The following is a 16859-nucleotide window of genomic DNA, read 5'->3' as shown; positions in this document are numbered from 1 at the left end:
TCCCTCTTCACTATTCATCTCACCTGCATTCACCTCCATCAGGCATTCAGGATTGCAGAGGAGGTTTAACAACCTAGCACACTGTGCTAGCTACACAGCAGCATTCAAAACCTACAGCTTCGGGGATACACAGTTTGTCTTGACATTATAAAGTCTGGTTTCAAAAAGGCCACTCACCTACAGGGCAGGCTGGGCCAGGATACATCTAAACATATATTCATGATTTTGTAGCACTGCTTCCTATAGCAAGGCTTCAGACCTGCAGATTATTCAGTTTACTGACTTGAGTGTAGAAGGCATTTAGGTCACTCATGGCTACACACTTCCCTCCCTCTCCAAAAAATCACTTTTCTACAAGTTACTAGTGCAGGTTCAGAGACAGGTTTTATTACTGTAATGGTGAGTATCAAGATGTGAATTTTGTCTTGCAGTCCATCTACTGCACAACTGCACTATTACCTTCTTCAATATGTGAAGGCAGTTTATCTATTTTGGGCAATATCTACAGACCAATAAAAGCCAAGATCACTTAAGGAGAAACAAAAAGCACAGACCTTTTAATTTAAATGGCAGCTTTATTAATTTAGCTGTTGTCATGTCACCTGAATGTAAGCCCACACTGAATGTCCACAACCCCTTGGAGATTTACTTCTATGATGGCCCTCTGAGATACTATCCTACATTAATAGGTGTAATTTCTATCTTTCCTTCTCCCTCTATCTGAGGTTTTTTAGACTACAGACTGATAGCTCTTCAAACTAAAGACAAGACAACAGGCTAAGCTCCAAGAACATCATATGGGCTGAGAAATTTGAGCCCTGGTTAGGGATAGAGTCCACTGTTGACAAAACACATAACTTTCATTAGTAGTAATGCACAACACAAAAGAAGCCAAACAGGGAATGGATCCAGAGCTCCAAGGAAAAGATCCATGGCCCACGTAAAAACAAACAAACCAGCCATTAGCTTTTTGCACTGGCTCCCAAGGTTTTTGATCAATGCTTTTGACCCATTTGTAGACTCTCAGAAATTATGCAGGGCTGCCCAAGGCAATTCTCATACAAAACATTTATCTGAGCCTAAAAATAAATCTGACTCCAGTGTCCTATCCATAAAGAATTTGTGATTCAGTAAACACAATATAAATATAGAAGGTAACATGTTACAGAAAGATGTTCTGCTAACTTCCTAGCCAGTGCCTACTTAGGAAATCTGAGCTAGTGACTGACACATTTCTGAGGGAAGAGGAGCAAGCAGAAGCATACCTCAGCCATTTTAGGATTCCAGCCACCATGGCCCTCCTGCATCTCCCTCAAGATGTCAATGTCCAGCAGGCACTTCACCTTGTCACCATGCTGGAATGGATGCCTGTCTGTGCTTTCCTTCCTCTGCAGTTCAGCTGGTTTTCCTGAAGAGAAGAATGACACCACCCACATTCATAAATACTGGATGCAAAACCAAGCTTTATGTCTTTTTTGGCTTTACTGGGACAGAATGGTTTAAAACTCTTGTTCTGTTGCGGAGTGCAAGAGGATTTAGCTCTGGCTGGATATTGATACAGGTTAAACATCAGGTAGTTCTAACAAGACATAATTTTGTCCCTTCTCAGAGAGGGGAATGCCTTTGAATGATGCCTCTCATGTCATGTCAGGCACCAGGAGCTGTTCTTAGCAGCTCAGTCACCCACAACTGCTGTTCAGCAGACACACCCACATGATACCTAAAATAAGTGCTCTCCTACAGGCAGCCACATAACTTGCTTGGTGGAGTGCTTCACCCTCCTGGCCTTTCTGGGTAGCAAGAGGCCATGTCCTTGGAAATAAGCTCCTCATCTAACCCTTCCCTTCCCTCAAGCTCTTGCCAAGATGCTCAGGGAGAGGAATGAATGAGAAAGACCTGATTCCGCTGCTGTGAATTCAAGAACAGACATGTTTTCCTTCAGGAGAGCAAAAGATGGCCCCTGAACCTCATTTAAAAGACTACAACTAAAGAGTAACTAAGACTTAAGAGGAAAGGTGGATTGCAGTAAGTTGCCAATACAGCCATCACCTTTTTCCACGACTTTTTAATCTCCCTGCTGGGCAAGTATGTGGCAGCTCCATTCTCAGAAATGTCCCTTTGCCACATTCCCCTTCAAGACACTTTTTTGTCCACCACAACAATGACATTTCCTCTCTAAAAGCACAGTGAACACCAGCTGGACCACTACTTGTCAGAAGAATGAAAGCCTTTGAATTAACAACACTGACACTGGGTTGAATCCTCTGCTGACAGACAAGCACTGCCAGGGGAGCTTCATGCACCTGCAGCAGCAAGAAGTTGCCTTGGCAGAAGATCCCTCCTTGGGATACAGCTTCTGATGGTCTTACAGTCTTACCACTGAAAGGCCAAACTACTTTAACTAACCACTCTGAAGTGAAGTGAGATGTTCACACAGAGACCACTGTTTCAGATGGTCACACATCATGTGGGGCCTTTATAAAACCACCTGCTGGTTTGTGTGTCTTCCAGGCAAAATGGCTTTAGTGTCAGGAAAGGGCAGCGTGAATCAGTTTCTCAACAAACCACTTGTCTCTACGCACCCAATTTTGGGAGATGCTCTTTGTAGTAAAAGCCACCAGATGCCTCCACAGTACATTTCAGATCCACCTTTCCCTTGTGCCCAACTCTGTAGACATTGGTGGTTCCATCAGACCAGGTGACACTGGCCACGCTGCGCCCGGTCTCCACATCCCAGCCACGAATATCAACCACACGTCCAGTTTTACCTTCACCACCTGAGGAAAAAGGAGGGGAAAAAACACCATCCAGCTTGCATTTTCATTGAGAAGAATATACAGAAACTCACCTGACACTGGGATGTTTACCAAGCTATAATTTAATGACATTTTTATCTTGACTAAGTAAAACACATGGAAAAACCTTTCCATTGCTCCAGCTGTTCACAACAGAGGAGTAGGGACAGAGCCAAAAATCAGGGGCTGGAGCAGATGAAATTAAACCATGAGACAACTCAGTTTGACCAGCTAGGAGAGAATCTCTACACTAAACCTCACTGAAAGCCAGCCAGCCAGTTATGTTGGAATACAAAGAGGGAAAAGCTGATTTCTGTGGAGAAGCAGCCATTTCTCCTGGTGCACAGGAACACTGCCTAGAGAGGCACCACACAGTGTCATGGCACCACACTGTGGCAAGATAAAAACACAGCAGCATTTCAAAATTCACCCAAGATCTTTAATCTCTCCCCAGCACTGGTGTGGTGGAAGAACATCAATTACAGTTTGTTCTGGTACTTCTCTTCACCTGCCAGGGCCCACCCTGACCACTACTGAGAAAAAACCTTGGTCAAATGGCAAATTTTGCAGTCAGTGCTAATTTTTGCAAAGGGCTCCAAGCAGCAGGAATACTAAAAACACACAGGCCCTTCATTTAGATTCCTCAAGCAGCTGCTATTGCCCTTTCCAGACACACAGGACCACATGATCAATACAGAAACTTACCATGACCCTACTAGAGAGTTTGCAAGGTTATTTATTACCACTATTTACATGTTACTTCCTTAAATGGAAATAGAGTTGATGTGTTAGCACTATGAGGAAGCTAAATTCAGAAGAGCAAATGGCTGTGGATGGGGGCAGCTCCATGATGGACAAGTCAGTGCTCACTACAGACCAGAGGAGCTGGCCTCATGTTCCTCCTCACTTGCCTCACACATAAAACTGCTTTCAGGTCACAATCACTGCAAGCAAGGCAAGTCTCAGACATGTAAATGTTGACCTGAACTCAAAAGGATGGATAAGCTGAACTGAGCATAAGCTTCTTTTGCTCTCAGACTCTGCAAGTATCAATGTCCTCCACTGAACCCAGACCTGCAATAAATGGTGGAGACCACAATGGAAACCTTTGGACTTTTAATTTTTAAGGGAAAAAAGAAGCTACAAGCAGTACAGTGTGTACAAGGCTCTGGATTAGAAATAGACAGTAAAGTTTCCTTAAACCTGTAGCACCACACAGAAACTGATATCAGTGAATTAGACAGTCATTATTCTCCAAGAGCAGCTCTAGAAAAGGCATTTTTGTCCCTTTCCATTTTCAGCCTGAAGTTACAATTCCTACAGAAATCAGAAACCATTCTCCAGCAATCACAGCAAACAAGTCTTCATTAATGCTCCATGTGAAACACTCCCTACAGATTATTTCTCTTAAAAGTGTCCAAATGTGGATATAGCAAAGAACTCCAAAGGAAAAAGGAATACTGTACACAATGTCAGATAAACCTTATTCCCACTGTGAATGGAAGGGTTTTCAGGAAAAGATTGGTCTTTATTTTCTTGCAACATGGTGTACATTTATAGTTCTATACAAGATGATTCCCATGAGTTTTCATATCTGTGAAACAGAAGCAGCAAAACTTGCCACACACACCCTGAATGAATGCATACAGTTCATGTCACTGATGTTTTTAAACAAATACAAGAAAACAAATAATATTAAATACCAGCAACCTGCATCATCAGAACAGCTCCCCAAGAAGCTACTGCTCAGCAGATGCATTTCCAACTAGCAATCTGGCAAAAAAACCCCAAACACAACCAAAGAAAAAAGATCAAACTTTTTTTAACAGGACATCTCAGAGAAGCTTACCATCCTGGTTGCCCCACTCCCAGTCAGGGCCACGGACTACTTTTGCCCCCTGGAAAGTCCCTTTTAGGGTGATGCGAGTCAAATTCTGTCGAGGACTCACCAGGACTCTGGAAAAAACAAAGATAAAACAAATGAATTTATTGTTGAATATTCACACTTTATAAAGCTCTGTTCCAACCAAGATCTGTCATACAAGCACCAAGTGTTCCACAGTAACATACAAAAAGCTTGAGTTCTGACAAGCACCTAAGTGAAAGAATAAAATAGCTGAACAGGGGCTTTGATCCTAAAAGCTGGTCTCCCAGAAAGGAAAGAATACTGAGGCACTGTTCCACTCGTGGCAGAAAAACAGCTACTGAGTAATACACTGGGCTAACTCGGTGAGGTTAAGGCAATACTAGTGGACATTAGTAGGGTGTACACTGCATGAAAGCTTTTGTGGCTCGGGCAGTCTCCCAGCTCCAAGGCATAAGGAGTTCAGCACAGTCCATAACCAAAGGTGCTGACTGCACAGCCCAGTTCACCTGCTGAAAAGCAGAGATTAGACCAGCACTGTTGTGACTAGACTGTTTCCAGGATAACACAGACTCCTCTCTCTGCCCTGCAATCCACACCACAGGCATACACACTGATCCACCCTAAGAATAATAAAAAAATACCTACGTGATAGTAAAGAGGGGATCTGACGTCCTGTTAAAGCAGCTTCCAATTCCCATAATGTTACAGCAGCTTCTCTGCTGCTCTTGTGTGTGCTGTTCCCAGCCTCTGGTCCCTAGCAGAAAGCTTTCTCATGAGGCACCAAGCCACCAAAGTCCTCACAGACCCGTTTGTTTTCCTCACCCAGGGTACAATCCACTTTTCTAGGTGCCTGGGAAGGTGCCACAATCCATACCTGAATTGTGCACCTCCTGGACGGGCTCTGAGCAACTCCCAGCCCTGACAGAGCAAACCAAGTTCAGCAGCTGTTTGCAGGGCAAGGGGAGGGGAAGGCTCCGGGGGGTAGGGCTGACCTCAGAACACTACTTATTTTCCATCTAATACCTAGAGAGAGGTGGAGACTCAGAAGGATAAAAAGCTTATGCCTGAACGTACTGTTTACTTATCCATCAGAAGCCTAAGTCTTTTACCTTCCTTAACTTGTTAGCAGATCTTCCACCTGTGCTTTACAATCTAATGTATTTAGAAAGAGGGAGAGATTATTTACACGTTCTTATCACTGTTGAGTGTTCATTATCCAGATTGCAGCTCAACAGGAGGGAGACTTTTTGAATTGTTGAGATTTTGTCTGTTTTAAACACCACCAAAGCTGGCAGTTGTTATGAAAGGGAAGATAATGAGAGAGGGGTAGGAAAAGGCTTGGCTGGGAAAAAGCTCAGCAGAAAAGAAACACTGATCAGCATTCATTTTATTGCACTGGCTTCTAAAACCAGCATGGATTTGTGTACTACATTGGGAGCTGCTTAGCTACAACATGCTATTTTCACTGGATTTTGTTGAATGCATTTCTAACACTTTATCAAAGATGTCAAGGTCACGCCCTGAGACCAAGTGATAAAAATATACTTCTCCAAACTCTGCTCTCACAAGGAAGAGGTTTGCAATGCAAAGATTTTCAGTGATAGTCAAATAAGGCACCAAGCCAAGCTTAAGTAAAGTGGTTAAACAGCAAAATAACCACCATTCATTACTTTCCTCGCAAGATTTCCCTTTTGTATAATCTTAACAGCAGTCATTGCCCATCTCAGCAGCTCTCACATCAACCTGTCACTTGCAGCGACATCTGTGGCTAGACACCAGGAAAACAAAGCTGACCAGTCCAGAAAGCTGAGTTTCCAAATAGAAGAAAGAAGTGTAACAAACACCCCCTCCCATTCTGCTTAAATGCACTGTAACCGCCTTCCTTCCCTGGCCTCACAAAGTTTTGACCTTGTCTTGAACCACCCTGCTGACCAGCACCACTGAGGAATGATGTGAGAACCAGATATCCTGAGCCAAAACATCTTGGGTTTTAATCTAATTCAACATGTTTTGCTCCAAATACTGGATAACAACCAAAGCTATTAGTGTGTTGCCAGAATACCCTGGGGATAAATTTAATCACTGCAATATTGCCTTTAATAACAATTTTAATTATGACAGCCAAACTCTGCAGCCATTTCTGCTCTGCAAATTCCAATGATATTAAATTACCATAGAGTCCAGAAATCTCTTGGGAGCATGGACTGTACAGAATGAATGTCTCTCTCTAGCACGCTGGGAACCACCCTCCTGTGCTGTGCCTGTGCTGAAATGTCACTGAGGTGCTCACACAGCCTTCAACATCCCTGAGAGCAATAATAAAATAAACAGCATCACCTGTGCTGTACAGGTAGAGACCCAAACCAACTGACTTGGACACATTTAAACAGAAACTACTTTTAATTGGCAGTAGTCATCTGAGGCCCTGCAAAAGTCAGAGCCCCTTCATACCAGGCACAGATTAATATATTTTGCAAGACAGAGGCTTCACCACCACAGAAAATCCTTATCAGAAGAAACAAGCACAATGCACGGGACTGCAAAGCAGAAGGAACAGTCATCCTGCAAGGTAGCAGGTCATAAATATTGTGTTAATCTCTTCAGAAAAGGCACAGCTGTGAACGAGAATCTCAGCTCACAGTGGATACAAACTCCCACTCCTTCCAGGATGGATGAAGATCTACAGTGGCTGCCTCAAGAAAAGCCAACATAAAGGCTTTACAGACACTGCAGGTAAAACTGACCTTAATGACGCACAGAATTCTAGGTTCTCTCACTGACCCCAGCAAAGCTTTTACTGAAACACTTCCAGGAAAGGATAAGGGTAGGAAATTCTGACAGATGGCAGGCGGATGCTGGTTGCTCAAGCATGAACCAGACTAAGACAAGGACACCAGTAAGTGAGGGATCAGGATCACAGAAACCTATTTCAGGAACTGTCTTGACCAAGAATTTCCATTGTCAATCCCATCCTTCCTTGCCGTGTTGTTCTTCACAAAACCAACTGTATGCTTTTACCCTCAGACACCTGCCATCTTTTTTTGCCAACCTCCTCTTTTGCTAGGTCCTATCAGGCTCAGTTTTGGAAAGCCACAAAGAGCAAGATTTCAGACCAAGACTACTAAGTGTGAGCTAAAATGTGTGTGTGCACCTAAAACTCAAAACTGTACTGCAGACAGAGGGTTTCTCCATATGCTCTCAGAAATGTCTATATACAGCCTTTAGCAGCAAGTGAAATGTCTCATTATCATCCTTTAAACAAGACTGTTAGTTCAAAACAGAGGCTGAGGATGCTTTAGTGAAGGATTTCTCTTGCTTACAGTTTTGCTCATGTAATTCCAGAAAAGATAAAGACAAAATACATCACTGAAATGTAATCCCTGTCCCACAATTCAAACAGAATATTCCAAATTACATCAGGGAAGACCTAGCGTGGGGATGTGCCCTTGCAATGTACGTGTGGTTTTTTTAGGGAGGTACAGTTAAGTAGTTTATCTGGTAAATCTTTGTGTTTTTTAAAAAACAAATAAAAGTATACTGAATCATGAACAGAATTAATTCATATTAATGAATCATTTTAATTATTAAATTTAATGAGCATTTCAAAAAAGCTAGGAAACAAACATCATCACACAATCAGATTTGATTCAAAATACTACCAAATTTCGTAATCTAACAGCTTAAACTGACATTGCATAAATAACACATGTTGAAGAGATTACTACAGTAAATAAACCTGCATCCCCTTTATTGCCTAGTAATCAAACACCCAGCAATTGTCACTCAGCTGCTGTATTAGTCCAGGCTTACAATATTAGAAGCACAGATGGAAGGCTGGATTATTAAGGCTGCCTTGAATGGGTCTGTGTTGCACATGCATACCAAAACGACAGCATGCACTTGTTCTTGTAATGGAGCTGATTTAGAAATCCAACTGGTAACTAGACTAGACAGAGCTGGTTTCTGAATTATAGTTGAAAATAACTCTGTTCTGACTACAATATAAAACACAACGTGAGAAAATATTTGTATTTCTTATGCTTGATTACACAAAAGATTCCCCTGAATAGTTTGCTAGCTCCTTCAACTCCATTGTTCTCCAGAAACAAAATAGGACTTTTGAAAAATTGTTAAGGTTGTGATTTATTGGTGGGTGAGGTGCAGATAATAGCCTGGGTAAAATGCATCACAACCCCTACTGAGAAGGTGATGCAGCAAAATGCTAGTGCTACTTTGGCACTCAAATGTAAGAATAACAATATTTGTACAAGAGGAAGATTATCTCACACTTGATTATTTGCAGAACTCATCAGCATGCCTATTTCAGCCATAACATAAACCTGATGAGTTTTGCTTCGCTAACTTGCTTACACACACAGATTTATCTTCCAATTGCTAAGCACATATTTGGCAAATGGATCCATGATTGAGAAAAAAGGCCTTCAGTGAAAATGAGCTGTGTCCAAGCTTTTAAACCAAGGATGACAGCCTCTCCTCTAAAATACAAACCAAACAAGACCAAGTAAAAATACCAGCAATAGGCAAATGTCATGAAGAGACTACTCCAAATGGTGAAATATAAAATTACCAGTACTTCATGCCACCAGAGGGTCAAACTCAGGTCATTACGACCTGAAATAGCTTTCAGGAAAAGGTGTCATCAAAGCCTCTTTAGAAAACTGATTGGGAACCCTCTGCAGTGACTGTCTGGGCTTAAGGCCTCCTAAATCCTAGGATTAGTGAGCTGCTACAAACTGCCATGTGTTAGCCTTGCCCAGGCTGAGCTGCACGGGTGCCATGTGGTGGGTCTGGCATCAGCAGTGCAGGTGGGAGCCATTTACTGCACAGACATCCCACTGCCAGCTCCATAGTTCTCCTAGCACAGGCCCCACTTCCTCTGGGGAAGGATCAGCAATGGCAGGAGTTGCAAGATGGAGCATGGTGATGCTCTCCAGTGGAGGCCATGGAGGAATTGGGAACTCCCAGCTCTTGGACTTCAGTTAAAGAGACAGTTGCAGTGACAGCTGCATTTCATGGTTCTACATTTGATCCCACTGATGTAAGCTTATAAATATATAAGTAGTCCCTCCTTCATTATGCAAAACCAAGATTATGGGATCCTGTCAGATTTGGTGGGCTGTCTCTCCATCCACTTCTCTTACAAGCTTTTTGACTAATTAACACTCCAGTGGGCTTTGCCTGGGACTTCAGAGCAACACACTGCTGTGCTTGGGGCTCCCTGTAAACAACCAAAAGATACTCATTCCCTGCCAGGAGGTGAGAGAATCCTGACCTCTAGAAGAGACTCATCCTGTGTTTCACAGCCATTCAAACAACAGTGTGTAGCAACAAAACCTCAAGCAAACCCAAACCCACACAGCAGTCACCATGTCTTTAAACACAGAGCTTTTTTTTTGTTTTTTTGGTCCTTGGGGAACTGCCAAAGGTTTTCTCTTCTACTTTATTAAGAAAAAAAAATTGAGATGAGGGATTGAAGCAATAGTCCCAGTGACTCATAAATACGCAGTTTTTGTTCTGTGCAAAGGATGCTGCATTGCCTAAGGCAGTGTGTGTCTTTACAGCTCAGACCTCAGTTATTCCAAAGAAATCCTCTCTATTGCATCAATCAAAGGTGATCTCCCTCCATGCCCCTTGTTTCTTTTTTTAATTTTTTTAAAAATCAGAACATGAATTCTTAATGAAGAGGAACCCACGGGACACTGGACCAACAACAGGATTACATTTGCATTAAAGCAGAGGTGCTGCTACTTCTTCCTGCTCCTGCCCTGCAAAACATGTCTGAGTAAAGCTCTTTCAGTTTGGCACCTCCCTTTATGAAAACTCTTCCGCAAAATTCATGCACTGCAGTTCCTACTACTTTTTCTAAAGGCAACAGGATTACAAGATTCACCTTCATGCCCATCTTATGAGGCACAAATTAAATTAGTGTTGAGACTTTCTCAGTTCTTCCTCATGACAGGAGAACAGACCTCTATCTTTTGGCACAAAATCGTGGATACTCTTCCACAGGCATCAGTGTAGCAGTCATTTCCAGTAATGCTAACATGCAGAGTACAGAGCAACTAAGAAGATGTTCTTCAGTCAACAGCAGAGAACCTGAGAAGAAATCAACTGTTTGGGAGTGCGAGATTCCCATCAGCCTCCCTGTGACCACTCAGCTATCAGAGAACAGCAAACAGCAAAGCATGTCTAAAAAATTATTAAATTAGGGGGGGAGGAAAAGAAAAACCAGAGCAGACAAACATTCCGAATTTTCACCTTAATTTAATTTCTCAGAAAATTCTGCTGATTTCTATTTGCTGTCTTTTTTTAAACAGCTCCATTGAAGTGCCATATCCAGCCTTACACTGTTCTATAGAACAGTGATCCCCAACACTTTCAGTAAAAAAATGCTGAGCACCCCTCAATATAGGTAGGTTTATTTTTAAATAAATTTTACGGCCATGTACTAGTGAGGTTCTAGTATGTTATTCCTGTACCTCAATGGATCATCTCACACACCCCCTGAGGCATGCAAACCTCATTCTGGAGACCACTGCTAGAGAGCAGTGACCTGTAAGTCCCAGTCTGGCTATCTGGACTGCCCCCATGCAGCACTTACGGCTGGGAATGCGCCGTCTCGTAGCGTTCGAAGGAGTGGGAGAGGTCGTGCTTGTTGTTCATGTAGCACTGGGTGCACAAGTCATAGTCAAAGCACATCTTGCACTTCCACCGCATCCCCCGGATGCCGTGCTTCTTGCAGCAGTCACAGATGATGTTAGGGTGACGGACACCTGGGAGAACAAAAGCAAAGGAACTCAGATCTGCACAAAACCCAGGGAAACTAGGCTGACCACGCTCTCTACATCCTGAGGAAAAAAAGTCCTGTGCTGTGTGTGTATTGAGGATGGTGCAGTGATATAATAGGAAGTGAGATGTGGAATATAAAGTATCCATCTCCTGGCTTAAGAGACTCCCATCCTAAAAGTCATGGCAGAATCCAACCCTTCTTACCTATTTGTGCATTATCATACAGAAGAAGGTCGTAAGCCCCTTGGAATCCAGTGCGGTAATTGGTTCTGTTGCCTTGATCCCACTGCACGACCACAGTCTTATCTGGAGTGGTTGGGCTGCCTGTCCGACCAATCTCCACCACAGTCCCAACATTCCCTTCACCGTTGTCCTGGTTGCCCCACTTCCAGTCCACTCCACGAACTACCCGCATCCCAACCTGCATGCTGGCATAGGGGTCCACGTCCATTGATCTGCAAGGCAACCCCTAAAATCCTTCCACGTGAGGGGTCTTGGAGTCAGGCAGTATCATCAGCAACACCCTCAGCATCGTCAGCAGCATGTTCAGCACACCTAATAAGACAACATACCATTGAGTGATGCCACTCAACACATCCCATTTTCCCCAGAATGACCTGGCTACAGAAGAGGCCTGACCTGCTGAGTAGATAAATCTGTGCTTGATTTAAAACAGGAATGCTCACAGCTTTAGCACCAATGGCAAGGATACACTAACTAGCCAGACTTCCAAGGCACAGAAACATCTGCGTGTCCAAAAGACTTATTCCAGAGCACAGAGTATGAGGGAAGAGAACTGAGCAAGAAGTCTTTACAAAACTTCAATACCAACCCTTGATTTCAAACTCAGGAATATGTGCAACAGCTGCTAGAAACAGAATGGAAACAGAAAAAAAAATGCCCAGTAAATAGAGTTGTAAGAAATGTGCAGGAAAACGCCAGCACTGCTTTAGCAACAAGAAGTCTATATAGTCTATTTCTCAGGAAGACTCCTCATATACACTTACCACATAACACTGCAGTGTTGAGTTTCAATTGCCCATAAAGTTAGTTTTGGTTTTGATTTGGGGATACAGGAAGTTTAAAGATGCATATTAAAGAAATGTTAGTCTGTTTTCCAAAAGTAATAGCAGATTTTTAAAAGGTGCCAATGCCAGAGACATGTCAATCTTTTGCTGCTGTTTATCAATGGAGGCCATGGCAGGAACAGGGAAGGGTTACTGCTAACCTGCAATAAGCACTGCAGATTTTGTTCTGGGATCAGTAAAAGCCTGGGATGACCATTCAAACTGTTGCCATGACAGTTGGTAAATGAGGTGAACACCACATGGATGCAGCACATCCACAGCTTTGAATTAAATCAAATAGATGGTAAAAGCCTAGTCTATGTCTCTACCAGAACAAGAAGACAGGGGCTCTCAATATTTCGGGTCAAGCTGCTGGTCTGACTTCTGGAAAAATCTCCTGTAGCAACCTTTTTCTTTGGGCATCCCTGGGGACTCCCTCTTTCTCTCAATCTATCCACAACATCAAAACTTTTTCAAAATTTGAAAAAAAACAACAGAATGCCAAGGGCCAAATAGTGCAAATTCTAAAAGTAGAGCAAACCTTACCAACTGCCATGACCCTGGGCCAGTTCAAACCAGGCTGACAAACCTGGTTTAGCTGACAAGTTAATAGGATGTGTACTCAGACACTGCAACAGGAGCAGCTCTGTGCCATCCATGTGACATGCTGTTAACACTACCACCTACCAATAAGCGACTGAAACCACTGAGGCCTAAAAATAAACTCTTCCTCCAGTCAAACACCCCCTTTTAAATGTATGGAGGAGTAGTTTGATGCAAAATTATGCAGAAAGAGCCTGATTTCTGTTCAGCTTTAGCATCTCTCTAGCTTTAGACTTTTCCTGCTGTGCATCGTGGTGACATCCAAACACCAGTCACACAAGAGCAACATCAAAAACAAATGTCCTTGTGAACATCATGTCATCTTTCCTTCTAATCATCACTAAAAAATGCCTTGAATGACACTTTCACTTAGACTTCCTTTGTGGAGGTAGATGTAACATTGCTGAGTTTAAGGTACACTAGTGTTTGTTGTCCTTATGAAAGCAGAAATAATAAAAAATAAAGAATATCCTTTTCAGAAAGCATTGCAGAGCCTAATGACATTTGTATGATCCCTTCTTCCTCCAGATGAGATGAATAAAAGACAATTTATTGCTTTAACTAAGAGGTGGAACTCGTTTTATAAAAGGCTGCTATCAACCAGTCAAGACAGACAAGCCCACTGCTCAGAAAACAAATGGAAACATTCAACAATACAAAGGTACAAAAGATACACAGTTAAATTATTGCTATATGGCTTTTCCTTAGAAACAACAAGGTGAGGGGAAGTAGTGGGAAATGGAAATGCACACTTAGGGAGGGAAACAACAAATACCATAGGGTTGTTCAGGTGTAGACAGTGCCACCTCCCAGCCTTAAGAGTTCTATGCTAGTTCAGTGGACCATTTCCCTCTCTGCAGGAATGAATGAAACATCACAGCCTTCAGAACTCTTGGCATTTCAAGGAAGGCAATGCCAGTTTCAAAAATTATTCATCACAGAAGAATATTCCAGGCTGCACCACAAACCCATAAACTTTAAGTCACTGCAGTAAAAAGGAGGACAATCCCTTGCTACCTGAAAACAGCAGAGCAGGCTGACATACTGTGTATCGTGACACATGCTCAGCAGAGCAGTCAAACAGCAGACTAGCAACCTCAGGGCAGAACTGCCTTGGTCCTACAAATGTGTGACCCACACACAGGGAAACCCACACTTTCTCTGTGCGCCTTCCCACTAGTTTTCTGAAGGGAATGCTACAGAGATCTCTTCTTCAAACTGCCAGTGAAAACCAAAAGCTACACGAAGACTCTGTAGGAAGAGTCCTGGAGACTCCCATTATGACACTGCTCTGGGAATTTACCTATGGATGAAATACGACATGCCAACATCAGACATCTTGCTGCAGACCTGCCTATAGACAGCAATCAGATCACAGGTCAGTATCACAGGTACCAAGTTGCAAGGACAAAACTCCATCTAATCAGCAACCCAAGATAAGCTGGATCCAGACGGAAAGACTTTTACTGCTGCGACAGGCATCAAGCTTCCCGCGGTTCTGCAGGTCCCTACGACTCACCAAGGAGCTACACATGTACCCATCCCACAGCTCCAGGAAGCTATGGAGCTGCACACTGTTCAACTGCACACTCGTGATGCTGAGTACCAGTTAATGGAGTTGTCTGTGCTGCAATGACCTTCCTGCAATCCCTCGCTCTCTGATCTGAAGACTGTCTTCTTAATGTGAATGCTCCATTTTCCACACAAGAAGGGACCAAATGCATTCTGCATTCCTGTCTGATCTGCAGGGATGGATGTATTACAAGAGTAAAGAACCAGTCTTTAGGAGATGAATTACAATGCTCATGCAGTTTGAACCTTGACAGAGATCAGTATTATTTACTTCCTAAGTGGAAATGTTTCACTCACTGAAGCAAATACTCCTCCCTCAATGCTGTCTGGGTCATAATTATTCCAGGGAAGGAGAGGTACAGCTGCCAGAATTGATTTGCAGAAAAAACATCAGTTTCCCATGGGAGTTTAAAGTAACTATGAATAAATAATCCATTATAATACACAAGCATATTTCTTAATCCTGACCTACCATTCTGACCTCATCTACTGTGACACAGGAAAGACCAGCCCAGGTGTAATCTACCAGTGCATTCTTAGGAAATCCCAGTAATACTTAACTGGGAAGACAGGGAAAATACTTTAGCACCTTCAGTCCACAACATTTTAGTTGTAATAATTGTTGTAGCTTTCTGCCATTATTCAAACTGTGCTGTTGATAGAAGGTGCTCCAGAGGCAACCTAACATCCATCTCCTAAGAGGCAAAGGTTGCTGCTGTCCTGGGTACACAGTAAACAGAACCCAACAGTGGTGTAAGCAGATGGACAACATCAGTGCATGGAACTTGGTTATCAAGTTATTTAAACAGTATAGCAAACAGAGGAAAATGAAGGTGATTTTGTTTGTTGTTTTTGTTTGTTGTTTTTTTTTAAGCAGCTTTTTTCTTTTCCTTTAGGCATATATTGCAGTTGGAATGAAGCAAATACTCCTCCCTCAATGCTGTCTGGGTCATAATTATTCCAGGGAAGGAGAGGTACAGCTGCCAGAATTGATTTGCAGAAAAAACATCAGTTTCCCATGGGAGTTTAAAGTAACTATGAATAAATAATCCATTATAATACACAAGCATATTTCTTAATCCTGACCTACCATTCTGACCTCATCTACTGTGACACAGGAAAGACCAGCCCAGGTGTAATCTACCAGTGCATTCTTAGGAAATCCCAGTAATACTTAACTGGGAAGACAGGGAAAATACTTTAGCACCTTCAGTCCACAACATTTTAGTTGTAATAATTGTTGTAGCTTTCTGCCATTATTCAAACTGTGCTGTTGATAGAAGGTGCTCCAGAGGCAACCTAACATCCATCTCCTAAGAGGCAAAGGTTGCTGCTGTCCTGGGTACACAGTAAACAGAACCCAACAGTGGTGTAAGCAGATGGACAACATCAGTGCATGGAACTTGGTTATCAAGTTATTTAAACAGTATAGCAAACAGAGGAAAATGAAGGTGATTTTGTTTGTTGTTTTTGTTTGTTGTTTTTTTTTAAGCAGCTTTTTTCTTTTCCTTTAGGCATATATTGCAGTTGGAATTGACTTCTCCAGTGAATTACTCCACCTCAGAGAGCTTTGCCTATCCTAAGGATGCTTCCTTAAGTGCTATGGCAGATGCAAATCCCACAGTTGTTCAAAAGAGCTTGCACAAGCTTTGCAAAGCTCCAACTTTGATATTCCTCTAGTTTCTGAACATCCTTTGTGAATGCACATGGAGATGGCTGCAGCAGAACTTTTATTACAGGGTCCTTTCTGCACTCACCTCAGCCTGGAATGCTCAGCTTCCCCAGCTGTTAATTCATCAGCCACAAAAGAAGGAATTATTTACGTTAAACATTTTTGAAACTAAGATCATCCTCCATGTCTTACTATTTCCATTCTTTTTGACTCTTCCTTCTCCTCAGGTACAGTCTGTTATTTTGGATAGTACATCTCTAATAACTGAAGACCCACAGCATCCCACACCCACCAAAGAGCCAACACTGCCCATAATCCAAGGAACACAAAGCACACGCGGGCTACAAAACCCCTCAAACTGACCCAACCCGATCCTCTGGAGCCAGCTCAGGTAGGTTGGGGCAGAGGAAGCCCTGCTGCCAGCCGAGCCCAGGCGGGAGGCTCGCTGGGCCCCCGGGAGCCGGAGGACCGGC

At 42.8% G+C, this 16859-nt stretch overlaps 1 protein-coding gene across 2 annotated transcripts in view; it reads right to left on the bottom strand.

Annotated features, from left to right (window-relative positions):
* Positions 1-12027, bottom strand: part of MIB2 (mindbomb E3 ubiquitin protein ligase 2) — a 25696-nt gene extending 13669 nt beyond the window's left edge. Inside the window, exons 1-5 of one of the 2 annotated variants that reach the window (XM_010005182.1) lie at positions 11677-12027; positions 11285-11456; positions 4645-4751; positions 2583-2777; positions 1266-1408 (exon numbers count right to left, since the gene is read on the bottom strand). In XM_010005182.1, coding sequence (XP_010003484.1) covers positions 1266-1408; positions 2583-2777; positions 4645-4751; positions 11285-11456; positions 11677-11923 — 864 coding nt within the window. In that variant the 5' untranslated portion in view covers positions 11924-12027. The remainder of the gene's footprint in view (positions 1-1265; positions 1409-2582; positions 2778-4644; positions 4752-11284; positions 11457-11676) is intronic. The other variant, XM_010005183.1, reaches the window with a different exon arrangement.
* Positions 12028-16859: the final 4832 nt, after the last annotated feature.

This window comes from Chaetura pelagica, unplaced genomic scaffold (genome assembly GCF_000747805.2).
Source record: "Chaetura pelagica isolate M959 unplaced genomic scaffold, ChaPel_1.0 scaffold159, whole genome shotgun sequence".
Taxonomy (NCBI): domain Eukaryota; kingdom Metazoa; phylum Chordata; class Aves; order Apodiformes; family Apodidae; genus Chaetura; species Chaetura pelagica.
The sequence above is the reverse complement of the archived record's forward strand: the minus strand, read 5'-3'. Positions and strand labels throughout refer to the sequence as shown.